The sequence below is a fragment of the Dermacentor albipictus genome, chromosome 2, assembly GCF_038994185.2.
Source record: "Dermacentor albipictus isolate Rhodes 1998 colony chromosome 2, USDA_Dalb.pri_finalv2, whole genome shotgun sequence".
In the NCBI taxonomy this organism is placed as follows: domain Eukaryota; kingdom Metazoa; phylum Arthropoda; class Arachnida; order Ixodida; family Ixodidae; genus Dermacentor; species Dermacentor albipictus.
In genome coordinates this window covers 91,419,226-91,433,151 of record NC_091822.1, presented here as the reverse complement: position 1 = coordinate 91,433,151, position 13,926 = coordinate 91,419,226, and the positions used below count along the sequence as shown (strand labels likewise).

At 45.6% G+C, this 13,926-nt stretch overlaps 1 protein-coding gene and 1 pseudogene across 1 annotated transcript; one reads left to right on the top strand and one right to left on the bottom strand.

Annotated features, from left to right (window-relative positions):
* Positions 1 to 13,926, bottom strand: part of LOC135902707 (putative nuclease HARBI1) — a 118,788-nt pseudogene that overhangs the window by 87,859 nt on the left and 17,003 nt on the right.
* LOC139055743 (uncharacterized) lies at positions 303 to 9,631 on the top strand. The gene is made up of 3 exons (XM_070533275.1): positions 303 to 371; positions 2,095 to 3,854; positions 9,317 to 9,631. Exons 2-3 carry the CDS (start codon positions 2,487 to 2,489, stop codon positions 9,629 to 9,631), a joined length of 1,683 nt encoding a protein of 560 aa, XP_070389376.1. The 5' UTR covers positions 303 to 371; positions 2,095 to 2,486.

Genomic DNA, 13,926 nt, shown 5'->3' with positions numbered 1-13,926 from the left:
ACCAGTATTCCATCGCCGCTAAGCCAATCTTCCTCTTACACTGAGGTGCACCTTGTTACAATCATTGAGACAGACACCTTGTCGCAGGGGTGGAAGTGGTGCGCCATTTGCGCCATCCTGCTCCAAACTGCTTTCCCTGTGCCATCCTGCTCTAAAACACAATTTTGCGCCATAACTCTGCCGCGCCGGCCACTTCGATGTTTTACCGTCAAATTTAGCGAAGCCTATGGGTTATTTTTCCTCTCACTGTGGGCTAGCCGATCTGATCCAATCCGATCCGATCCGATACTTCGTGCGAAGCTGTTTGGTGTTGTGTTTGTAAGCTGCTGCCGTTAGATGCTGGTCGCCTGCAAGCCTGGACATGAGCAAAAGTAATTGTATTGAAGCTACCGAATCTACAAAATGCTACATTATAGCAGTTATGTAACTTAAATGCTCAGCCTTGAGGGCAGCGCAGACAGAATTGTCTAAAAGCGAAGCTGGGTGGTCATGCCTTGTAGCTGCAGTGGACGAAAATGTGGCGCCATTGTTTGATTTTTCGGGATATATGGTATGCAGTAGGAAACAAGCTAGTGCCACTTGTATTTGTTGGTCCTCGCTTGTCATCAGGTCAGGTTGTCGAGCATACTAAATTCTCGATTATTTGACCCCCGTTTTCTCATATAATTCGAAATAGCAGCGCGGTCCCAAAGCCTATGGTGTCGGACGCTCGCTAGTTCGCACATGAGAAGGTTCGCACTGGTTAATTATGGCGGGGCCACTTCGAGGTACCACCCGCGACGTCAGTGATTGACCTAGCAGACCTCACCGAACCTGTGTAGGGAACAGTGATGCCCGCACACCTCAGGCGCGTGTGCTATGGCAGCCGCGACGTCTATCGGTAGTCCACCACTGCCGAAGTATAAATCAGCTGCATATTTTCAGTTTTGCATCTCTTAAATTCAAGCCATCCCTCCACTGCCACCGGGTGTGCGCATCGGCCAGTCGCTCCGTTTCGGACATTGCGCGTCACGGGTCGTGTAGTTTTATTTTGTATGTTTACTTTGGGATGGCGTTCTAACGTCTACGCATCTCTCTCTTGCGTCCACGTGCTTTCTCCGCTCTTCGAGTATGTTAAACCGCCGGGTTTTGAGAACGCTTCACCTCAAGCCTGTTTCACATGCCACCGAAAATGCTAGCGAATCCTGCCGCCGCAGCGGGAAAGCCTGTTTTGAGCCGCTGCAATGAGCAACGAGGTTCCAACAAGTTCGAAATTTTCGCTGCGACGCGCCGCTTAATTGCTCAGTCGCTTCCATGTGAACCTGCCGTCAGAGTTCATGCGGTGAAGCATCCTCAAATCGTGATGGGGCCATTTGTGAATAGGCACCACGGCTACTGCGTCACACTGCGAAAAGAGCCGCGGAGGCGCTTATGATTCTGGAGCAGTTGTACGACGTTCCCGACAGTGTGCGAAAAGCAAAAAAACTTGACCAAACTGCAAAAAATTGTCGCGGTCACTTTGTTTTTATCTCAAATTTACTGCAACAATATTCCAGGTGTTCATTTTATAAAACTGCTGTGATGCAAACTGTTTTCATCAGTTTTTTTAGGGCCATTCGATAATTTGGACTTTCAGATAATTTTAACATGGTTGCTATTTCCTTGAAGGCTGAATTGGCTAGATTTTACTGTACTTTTACATGCCGGGTGGTGTAAGGCCGCACGTGAGCTGGAGCTGTATTCTCTTAACATTCCACTGGTCATTTTGGATCCATTTGATCTTGTGGCATTTGACCACTCGCTCCACAGGAGCCAGCGGTCCAGTTGCTATCCACAAATGCTTGTAAGCTGCGGCTTCGTCACCCAACCTGTGCCAGAGGACCAAATAGATCCGACATAGAAAATGGAATGTTGAGAATACGCCCCTGGGCAGTATTTAGCTGTCTCGTGTGCAGTCTAAACTTTCGAGAAAAAAAAAACTGCTGCAAAGTATTCTACAAACACATTTTAGACAAATATTTATTCATGATCCTAGTATAGTTGTGGAACTCAAGTGCCTGAAAATTCTTTCGTAGACCACAGTTCCAGGAGCAACTTTTTTTTACTCTTTTTCAGAACGATGCACCAAATTCAACGCAGACGTCCTGACCAAAAAGGATGGCAATGGGGACCTCATATCCCTCTGGTGTCGGCCAAGTGCAAAAGACAGTGATGGCTTTTGTGTGCTTTGTAATGTTACAGTGCACTGCGCGCAACATGGAAGCTCAGCAATAATGCGCCATGCAACGTCTCTTAAGCACATCGAAAATGCAAAAAAACATCGGAACAAAGACGGGGTCCTAACCAAGAGCACTATCCTCCAAAGCACCCTAGATTTCACGAAGAATGCAGTGTCACTGTCCCTGCAAGGAAATGTTACAAGAGCTGAAACAGTTTTTGCTCTTTCTGTGGTATCCAACTCACTCCCATAGACTTTGGGAGATGTGGCAACAGCAACATACCCCAATATGTTCCCTGATTCACAGATAGCAAAAGCCTTCCAATGTGGCCGCAAGAAAGTATCTTACATCATATCTGATGGCTTAGGACCATACTTTAAAGCCAAAGTGCTTGAAGAACTTGCAAAGCCTGAGGGATTCTATACCGTAATGATCGACGAGACCCCAGTGCCCGAGATGAAGGTGCAGCAGCTGGATGTGCTCATCCGGTATTTCTCTGTTAATGCACAAGATGTCGTTGTAGAGCACCTTCAGTCATTTCACATGGGGCATGCCACTGCAGATGAGCTCTTCTCCTGTGTTGAAGATGCACTTAACGAACTTCCAAAAAATAACATGCTCTGCTTCTTCTCTGATGGGCCAAATGTTATGAAGAGCTTGAAGGGTAAAATAAAAGCAGAACTTAGCCCCAACATGATTGACATTGGGGAGTGCAGTCTTCATAAAATGCATAACGCATTTGCCACTGGTCTCAACACTTTCTGCTCTGAGATTGAATGTATTGTCACTGATATCCATCAGTACTTCAGATATGCCACAAGACATGCGGACATCAAGGATCTCCAACAGAAACTTGGATTGCCACAGCTGGAGTTCCTGCGGCACGTAAGCAGCAGGTGGCTGACACTATTACCAAGTATACAGCGTGTGCTTAAGCTGTATGATGCTTTGAAGTCTTTCTTTTCCAAGGCTGCAGAACCAAGAAAATCCTCATCTATAAGGCACAATCGCCTCGCATCTGCATTTTCTGACAACACGCTCCGAGCACGACTCCTTTTTGTTCAGAATGCCACCCAGCTCTTTGACAAGTTTCAAACCTTGTTTCAGAGCAAAGAGCCTCTTCTTCATTTATTTTATGATGAAATAGTTGCTGTGGTCAAACAGCTGATGGGCAGATTTTTGCGGCAGGAGTCGTTTGTAGATGTAACTGGTTTCCATTTGAAGAATGTTCAAGTTGAATCGCAAGCTAACTGGAAAGTGAAACCTGAGCTTGGCTTAGATACTGAGAAAGAAATGGAGCTTTGGACACCAACTCAGAAAAAGGCTTTCTATGTCAAGACCAGAGCTTTCTATATATCCTGCACAAAGTACCTCGTCTCAAGGTTACCTTTGGACAACAAAGTGCTGTTCCACAGTAGATTTTTGAAGCCTGGTGTAGTAGGAGACCACTACACAACGTCACTGCGCTACATCGCGAATGCCCTGCCACAAGTAATGCCACCCAGCGAAGTATCATCTCTAACTGATGAGTGGTTGCGCCTTTGCTGCGAAATTTCTGACTGGGATGTTTCAACAAATGTTGTTGAACACTGGGTTAATGTGTTTGCACTAAAAATGCCCACTGGCGAACCCAAATACCCAAGACTGGGAAGGCTCGTAAGGGCTGTTCTTTCCTTGCTGCATGGCAACGCAGACTGCGAGAGAGGATTCAGCGAAAACAAGCAAGCGCTTCACCATCGAGCCTCTTTGTCAATAACAAGTGTGTCAAGCCTTCGTCAAACGAAAGCATACTTGAAGCGTTATGGGGGTGACGTCACAAAGGTGCCAATCACTAAGATCTCCTGACGTGTGTTGGAAAGTCGTACAGTGGTTATCGCAAACGCGTTGAAATGGAAGAAGAATCAAAATCACGCAAACGGAAATGTGACGAGCCACTGACAGAAAGCAGCGAAGAAAAAAAGCTGAAAGAGGAAAAGGCCACCCTGCAGTGCCGTCTATCCACCCTGAAGGCATTACTTACCAGTGCCGAGGAACTCATCAGCACAGGAGTAAAATCGAAGGACATGGACAAAGTGGAAACTGGAAACGTATTGCTCGTTTATGTGAATTCCAAATTGCCGGCGGTGCTTGAGCGCATTAGAATGATAGATTCTACGCTGTAATCTAACAATTCTAACAAGCAAATTGAATGCTGAATAAAATGATTTTCTTTGCGTTTTTTTGTATGTCAGTGTGAAGTTGCAATTATTACAAGTACTTTACTCTAGAAACATGCTCCAAAACACAATTTTTGTGCTCCAAAACATAACTTTCGTGCTCCAAAGCTGCTCCGGAATGGCATTATTACTGCTCCATGAGCTGCTCCGAAATGCTCAAGCCTGCTTCCACCCCTGTTGTCGGTTTCGGTAGGTTGCACTTTGGTAAAGGTATTATTTTGCTTGGTGTGCGGCAAAGGAAATGTCCATAGATGTGCCGTTGCTGGACAGGGAAGCAGATGGCGAGGCTTAGCACGACGGCAGCACCAATGCCGACACAACTTATCACCCCCAAGCACAACGATAATCAGATGATTATAGATGGTCTCCATGTCTCCGATATCAATGCTCCATCTCTTATGAAGGTGAACTTATGAAGGTGCCTGGTTCCAGTTAACGTGTGCCCTGCCCCACAATGACTTTCATGAATAAGCACACAAGGTTTCCTGCTGGGCTTTGACATATACATATTACTGCTGGATGAATCACTTGATTATCACAGCAGGTTATGGCATCAGGAACTCTGTGTAGGAGGACAGTCCAGAGAACTGTGAATGCCATTGCTATGGAATTCAGCGAAATGTCATTCCTAAGGTTAGACGCCCCTGTAGAGTGGTTGTGCAGTCCTGTAGACTTGAGCTTGGGCATCAGCATCAATCAGTTGGCAACTGTCCTCAAAGAGCTTCACTGAAACTCACAAGTGAGCACAGAGGCCTACAGCAGCTGTAGAGATTCAATGAGAGGGAGTGGACTACCATAAACCAACGCTGCGCTGAGGAGATGGACGAGGAACGAGCAGCCAGGCTGGAGCGTGAGCTGGCTACTATAAACCAACACAGTGATGGAAAAGTTGCTACAATTACGCCAAGCTGGTACAGTTCATCAAAGCTGCTACAGCCATGCTACAAATGAGCGAAGCTGTTCCAAAGCTGTGCCAAGGCTTGGCCTCTGAGATTACCTGGCACCGCACTGCGCAGTCTCAGAGCACGGTGTAATCTCGGAGGCCACCACTAAGAGGACGTTCTGCCAATGCCAGGTGGCAGTTACCACCAACCTTATGTGCAGAGAGCCTTCGCATCTCCTGCCATAGAAAAATCGAGCTAATCCAATACAATCCAGCGCACAAGTTGTGAGTAGAGAAACGTTGCATGATGAAGCACTTAACGTGTTCGGCATGGCGTTGGTGGTGTCATGGCACGTGGCAATCTGAAAAGTAGCAGCCTCTGTGTGTTATCAGCTGCTTTCCCGTGTCGCACTAGCAATCATTCACGGCACAAGCATAGGCACATTCTTTTCGCGCAACAGTGCAAGCAGCTGGTTTTGCCATCAAGGAGGGTGATCGGTTGCCAGTTCCTCGCCAGCTAGTTAGAATCATTGGTTTTCACTATGCTTACTGCTGTAGCGACACCACGTTTTGTCACCGTTACTTGCAGAAGCAGAAGTGTGCCCAGTAATGCTCACTTCTCTTTCTGAGGTAAGCAGTGAGTAGGAATACCACTGGTGCGGTGTGTGGCACAATGCCGATACATCAAAAAATGGCACGTGGTGGAAATGGCGCATGTTAGGCAAGCTGACTGCAAAACACACCTGCTGAACAAGCTTTTACCACAGAAACGTGTCATAACATTTGTGAAAGAATTTCTGGCTTTCAATATGCTTTTCAAAACATTCACTGCATTGAGGATCACTGGTCGGTGCTACTCCTACGCGGCAGCAAAGTTGCTGCCATGCATCTGCTTGCTGCTGCGATAACTTTATGACACTTGAACGAAGAGGTATGATATTTTTGCATGAGGTTATAAATAGCCAGACGAATACTTCTGTGGTGTTCAAATTCCATGACCCACTTAATACCCTAGTTACACGGGCATCCTAACCACAGTTATGACACACCTCAGTTACCGCTAACCAAAGTTACACACAGTTAGACGGAAAGCCCAAATGCAGTTATTCCACTAACCATAATCGCTGCAAACTAAGGTTGGCCACCTCAGTTATCTCAGGTATAGGAGGCTAACAGACAAGATGGCGGCACCCATGCAGATGGACGAAGGCGGCACGGCACGGCTCCAACGAAGGTGACGGATGAAAAGTTTTCCCAAAGGCATGTCAACTGGTCTGTTGCAACAACAGAGTCGTTGATACGCATTTGGGAAGATAATCTTGCCGCGCTGCGTTCTGACACGCGTAATGCACACATTTACGAACAAATGACGCAAGCCCTAAATGCACGCCTGCCTGCCGGCGAAGTGCCGTACACGGCCAAGCAGCTACGCCAGAAGCTGGAAAACTTAAACAAGCTATACCGGTGAGTATGGACACATCCCTAATCACGTTGTGATAGTGTATAGCGACTGTGTTTGTGCTTATGTGCCAGCTAAATCCGATGTGTAAACTCAATGGCGTGCAAAATGAGCGCTCGCACGCTGCACCTGTCGGTGCAGTTAGGCCTAATCTTACGTGTGTGTCACACGGCACCCAATCGATCGCAATCGAGTCCGATCGGGATCGAACTTCTTGGCCGCGAATGGCTCCTCTGCGGAAGCTATGGGAGTGTCAATCGCGGTCAGGAATTTCAGTCCTGATCTTGCTCGATCGCGAACACCAATATTAAGTGAACTAATTGCTCTGACATATGATTTGGATGGGCGGAGGTACCGACAAGGTGTCTTGGATCCGGCCTTAGTCAAAACATGAGAACGCATGTCCTCGCACATTAATGACATGGTTATTCCATTGTTTTGAAAAGGAAGCTGGCCAGCGAAAATAAACCGACTGACGCTGCGTAACCGCGTGCCCGTTTTATTCTCGACGTCACCGCACGCTTGCCGACCTTTTTCTTATGTCTGTTTGACTGCTTCAAAAGATAACGCAACAGACTTCACAAAGTCAGCGTTCCTTCTGAGTTCACACTAAGCATTCCACATTGTATGGATCGTTTATGAGCCCAAAAAGAGACGCGAAGGAAGGACGTACATAAAACGTCTGTGTGGGTTCTTCCGTCATAAGTCTGTCTCTTTATGCGACCCAAAGGGATGTTTAGCAGAACTAACGAACTTGCCCAAGAATTCCGATTGAGCTATATTGACACTGTACACATTCTCAGTCCGCCGAATGTTCAAGTGCATCGCAGTGTTCTCTTCCTTTCTGTACCTTTTCTGTGCACAGTTCCAGAGAGGTGGCCGATATGTAACTTGCGAAAGCAGTGCCAGTCTGTGTGCAATTTTTTATATCTGTAATAAATAGCACTATAATTCCTTTTTCCCCTAATAAGGCGGGCAATTCTATTAAAAATACATTTGCATGCTGTGAGGAGTTTTGTACACTAAATGAAATTTTCTTTTAGGAAGCTGAGGCGCACTGGCACATCAACATCAACAGGCTCGAAAGGTGTTGAGTGGTCTTTTTATTGGCAGTTACACTCATTTTTGGGGATGCTTCCTGTCAACGACAGTAACATTGTGGAGGAGAGCGTGGAGGTAATTTGAACTGTTTATCATTACAGTGCTATACATAGTTGGTGTACTCACTCATGAGTACTATCACTCGTACTTGCACCCCACTCATTTCACAGGAGTGAGTACTGGCGTTTGATTGTAAGTGAATAGGATGAATATTAATGTGTGCTAGTTAGAGTATGAATGAAATTCAGTGACGGTGATTCTGAGTGGACCGTAAGTATTAACAGGGGTGATTGTTGGTGAGTGCGAGTGGGTGCATGTATGTGAGTGCGAGCAGGCGCAAGTATGAGAGAATGGGTGCTAGTAAATGTGAATTGACTTTGAGCGCAAGACAGTGCTGGTGAGCATGACTGGGCATGTCAACTAGTGTCAGTGAGTATGCAGCCTGTAAAAATAGCTTGTACATGCATTATCACATATAAAATAGTACTTTAATTGCAAATTTACAACAAATGTACAGGGGCTCCTGGACTAAACGCATGCAGCTTTGCTTGGCAATGCACGCTGCAATGCGAACAAAGTGCCTCAGAGTTATGAGCACAGCGACAAACAATGCCAGTGCAAATCATAATTTATTAATATAATGTGAGAATATTGTAACACATGTATGCACTTTAGTAACCTATGATTCAATTAGACATTTAAATAGGGTAACTGATTTCCCATCATTAGACACAAAATATTCAAAGGAGAAACAATAAGAATAGCTACTTATAGCACATTCAAATCATTGAAACATGTACCTCGACTGTGTGGCACAGTGAACCACACCTGCTTGAAGTTGTAGGTACTTCATTATGCATTTTTGCACAAGTGTATTAGAGTGTATGAATTTGAGTGAAAACGTACACAAAAATCTTAAGCTGTATTATCTTTTGAAGGGAAGTATTGTTAATCAAATTAAATGTGGCATAGAATATCCATGCATGTGTAAGCAGTAGAGAGCACATTTGTAGTACATGAAGAGCAGAAATGTTTTTCTCAAACAATGTTGCAGGATTCTATATATCTGTGATAGAAGTATCTTAGGTGGCACTGGAAGTGAAAGAGAAAAACGGTCATCCACCTGACTGTAGCACGAAGCTGCATAGAGTTGACAATTTTTCCCATTCGTGAAATTTTTTACACCTTGCGGGCTTCCACATAACTAGCTGATTTGCCAGAACGTACTTTGCATTGAAAACTTTCATTTGTTTTCAAATGTAATCGCTAGAAGTAGTAGTTGCCATAAATGTAGAGAACTCTTGATTCTGACATGCAGCATGCTGCATGTAACATGTCAGAACGGGGCTGGTTGGTCTGCTGGTTTTCAAGTAGATATGCTGCTGATCCAGCAACTAGTTTGCAGAGGTGCACTTTGAGTTTACATGTATGTGCCGTCGTCTTTTCCTGTCATGCACAGGTGCCAGAAGTTAATGAAGCACCTGATGACGCTGAAGTCATCGCTTCATGGGAAGCAGAGCAAGATGAACATTTCAGGACAGGATGTGTGGAAGGCAGCCCCGCGCCTCCAAATGAAAACTGTAAAGATCAGAATGCTGCAACTCCTGCTGCCAGCTGCCCACCTGACAGCAGAAAGCGAAAGCGGCCATCATCACTTTTGCAAGATGTGTTGGCGCTCCCCAGCCGTGCAGAAGAGAGAGCGCCAAAAAATGCTCAGCAGTCCATCGAGCTGCGCAAAGAGCTTGTGCACTCCAAAAGGAAGCAAATGAAATGAACAAGAACACCCTTGAGGTGATAAAAAGCTATTTTGCATTTATACAAAATAAAGATTGAATGGGAGGAACCAAACATGATTTTTGTTTTGCTTTCGTCAAACTCGTTCATAAAATACTCATTTTGGATGTCCCATACATCCACCTGTACTTGTTTGCACTAAATGTCTGAACCAGACCTATCACTATTTTCTTCTGAACAGGCGAGGCAATGTTTCACTCCTGAATTCATTCAGAATGCCACAAGACAATCTTGCTTTTAATATACGAAGCACACTATGTGCAAATCAGCCTTTCAAAAAGATAGGTCCACCTATCGAAATGCCAGCCAGCCTTTATGAGCCACTTTATCCCTGTTTATCCCTGGCTACATTATCCCTGGCTACTCTAATAGATCACGCATTGACGAACATCAAGTTTGGAATTCATAGTGGAGTGCACAGTCTACCTCTTTCAGACCATTTGCCTATCTTCACGCAAACGTATACCTTTTTCACTCCGGCAGTATGATTGGGACGTGACAAGGACGACCGTCTCTGACAACAGGAGACGTTCCCTCTCGCGTGCGTGTGCGTTGGGCTCTGCCACATTGCGTTTGTGAAATCCGGGCGTCTACACTTGAGCGACACGACACAGCGCGTCTGGCACAGGTGGGCACACTTCAACATCTTGGCGCGCGAAGAGCTCCGCTCCTATTTATCGTGGACGAAAAGTTCCCATCATTCCTCAGCACGGGAAACACACATTGCGCATTCTAGGGGAAATGAAAAAAAAAAGAACCCTCAGACAGAGAATCAGTGGGGGTGCGCGCGTCTGCAGTGTTGCCTCTCTGCACATGTGTCGAGATGGTTGCCGTGGCAACGCGCGAGGTCTGTGCAGTTCGTGCAGTTGAAGCTGACTGGAGTGTAGTATGGAATTTTGGTTGAGCGTAGCGTAGCTACACTGAAACAGCTTGCCTATGTGAGTGCCGAGTATTGCGCCCAGTGTCAGTGAATCGTCTCGGATCCCTAGTGAGTATCTTACATTGCACAGCTACTGTTACAGATAGCATATCGTCTCTTTAATAGCTATGCCGCTTTATTGCGACCCTTGCTTTTTATTACGCCGTGAGATAAGCATATGCTTTCTGGTAAGGATATCTGCGCCTAACCTATAATCAAGCTGTGTTCATTTCGCGTTAAACTCAAACTGAGTCAAGGGCAAGGCAGCTAAGTGGCAAGGCAGCTAAGTGACAATCCTGCCACAGTGGCGCACCGAGGCATAATATGTCGCTTCGCGAGAAGTGCCTGAAATGCGCGGTTAGCTTTGGAGGTGTCACAGTCAGGTGACGCAATTCAGCCTCGCACACTTGTTGCGGCAACGAAAGCAAGACGCTGAGATCCCGTGCCCTTTTTGAGCTACTGTAGTGTTGTGTCAAAGCATTGCTTGCATTGCATTGGGAAGGGCGCATGTCGAGCTGCCATGTTGGCGTGCAACGAACTGCCATGCCGCTTACTGGCGGCACAGACGCCAGATGCCACCACGGCAGCCATTGCAGCTTCAAAACAAGGGCCACGCATAGTATTTTTTAGTGGGTCATACAGCTCCCTCTCTCCCTCCCTCGTACAGCACAGCCACCATAGTCCTCCATAAAGAAAGCAACAAAATCCCAATAAAGAAGGGCGTCAAGCAGGGAGATATGATCTCTCCAATGTTATTCAAAGCGCGTTTACAGGAGATATCCAGAGACCTGGACTGAGAAGAATTGGGGATAAGAGTTAACCGAGAATACCTCAGTAACTTGCGATTTGGTGACGATATTGCCTTGCTTAGTAACTCAGGGGACCAATTGCAATGCATGCTCACTGACCTGGACAGGCAAAGCCGAAGGGTGGGTCTAAAAATTAATCTCCAGAAAACTAAAGCAATTTTTAAATGTCTCAGAAGAGAACAGCAGTTCACGATAGGTAGCAAGGCACTGGAAATGGTAAGGGAATACATCTGCTTAAGGTATGAGGCCACTTCGCAAACTTTATGTTTTTGAAAAAAATCTATTTTTCGAATTTTATTTTATCACATTACACATTCATTTCTGTATGATTTGCGAAAAAAATTATGCTTCTATCTAAAACCGTTCCAAAGATACAGGCAAATATGTAACCCCCTGTGCATTTTGCAAAACCAAAACTAACACAGTTTCGGTTTCCACATATCGAAAAATATTTGGCTCCTTTGGCGGTCTTACCTTCTTTTTCCACCGCAATTTTTCAGCTTACAATCATAGTAACTTTTTTGAGCGTTTGTGTCTATTTTTGCTTTCATCTAGTAACAAAAGTGCTCGCAAGTGGGACACATGATGTTTCGATCACGTGAGTTGTGTACCCTGAAGCGTTCCCGCACAGCGGCGCGAACTCATGAAACGTTCGATCTCAGAGCTTGGGAACAAACCCTTTTTAGCAGCATCGTTCAACGCTTATCTGCGACGCGCTTTTTTTCCCTCATCAGCGGTGCCATCCTTCTGGCTGCCATCCTTCCAGCTGCTGAGCAAGTCGTGATGGAGGCTTGCAACAACACCATCTGTGCTGAAAGGCTTTCCTAGCATGGTGTGGCTACAAGAGGTGACGAAGACGGACAAGTAGACCAGCGCGCAGGCGTACTTCAGTCAACCGTGGTTCCCTATCAGGCTGCTTCCAGGGTGGCAGGGATTTCTGTGTACCCATATAAGGAGCACGGATTCCCAGCGATTCATCAGAGTGGTTCGGCAGCCGCGTCAACAGCACGACGTGCTAAAACCACCGTTTTTTCACCGCTGCAGGCTTTCCTAGCATGGTGTGGCTACAAGAGGTGACGAAGACAGACAAGTAGACCAGCGCGCAGGCGTACTTCAGTCAACCGTGGTTCCCTATCAGGCCGCTTCCAGCGTGGCAGGGCCTTCTGCGTACCCATATAAGCAGCACGGATTCCCGGCGATTCATCAGAGTGGTTCGGCAGCCGTGTCAACAGCACGACGTGCTAAAACCACCACTTTTTCACTGCTGCAGGTGGGCCAACGGCCATTTTTTACTGTTTCTATTTAGAATATTGCGGCTGCTGAACTGCTTTCTGTTGCCGTATTACACCCTTGTTTGATGTGCGCTTATCGTTGATGTATAGTTGATATTTTGCTTTGCATCACGGAAAGTGGAAAGAGTGACGCTCTCGAACAATTCACTAAGTCTATTGGAGACAAACCACCTGGATCTATAAAGGAGGTTGTTAAGACTATGGTAGAAATGACCGCGGAATTTGCGGAAGTTTTGTGAGAAGTAAAAGCAGAAATGAAAAATATCAACCGATCAAACAACAGCATAAAAGCAGAGCTGAAATCAGTTGCAGCTTCAATGGGCTTTATCAATAGTAACTTTGAAGAGTTCAAGCAAGAAATCGTAAACCTTCGACAAGAACTTTCTAAGGTGCAGAAACAAAGCCTGATTTGTCAAACCGAAAACAAGCAGCTGGACAAAGAACTTAAAGAAACACGACGGCAACTGACTGAATTGAAACAGTACAGTCGTAGAAAAAATCTTGAATTGAAAGGTATCCCCTGCACTGAAAATGAAGTTCTTGACGAAACAATGCAAAAGATTGCAACATTCTTGCACGTTGATCTTGTTGGTGGAGACATTGATGCAATTGATCGTGTGCACACAAAGGGTGATGGACCAGCCAATGTAGTTGTCAGGTTTAATGCAACAGCAATGCTTGGCGCGGAAAAATGTCAACCGCTGTACGTGAATGAACATCTATGCCCAGAATATAAGGTGCTGCTCGCCAAGGCCATCCAAATGAAGCGAGAGCAAAAGTGGAAATTCGCCTGGGTATCGGATGGCAAAGTACTTATGCGGAAGACAGATAATTTTAGGGTCATCAGCCTCACAAGTGAAGAAGATTTAGCCCAAATAGTGTGATACCGTACATTTGGGTAGCCTGACAGATACAAGCTTTAACTCAAGATGGCTTACACATCAAAGCTGATAGATGACCTTTATTTCAACAAAAATGCGACCATTTTTCATTGTAACATACGCAGTTTAAGAAAAAACATAAACCTGTTGACCTCGTTTTTGTCGGTGCATAATTTCCTATATGACGTCATTGCAACAAGTGAAACTTGGCTTTTGAATGATGAAGTCGTAGATATGCCAGGGTACAGAATAATATCCCGCCCTCGTGTGTCACGTTATCATGGGGGCGGTGTCGCCCTTTTTGGGAGAAATAATCTTGACTTTACAATACTGCCTTTGATTACATTCTTTTCCTGTGATATTGAAGTACTGTT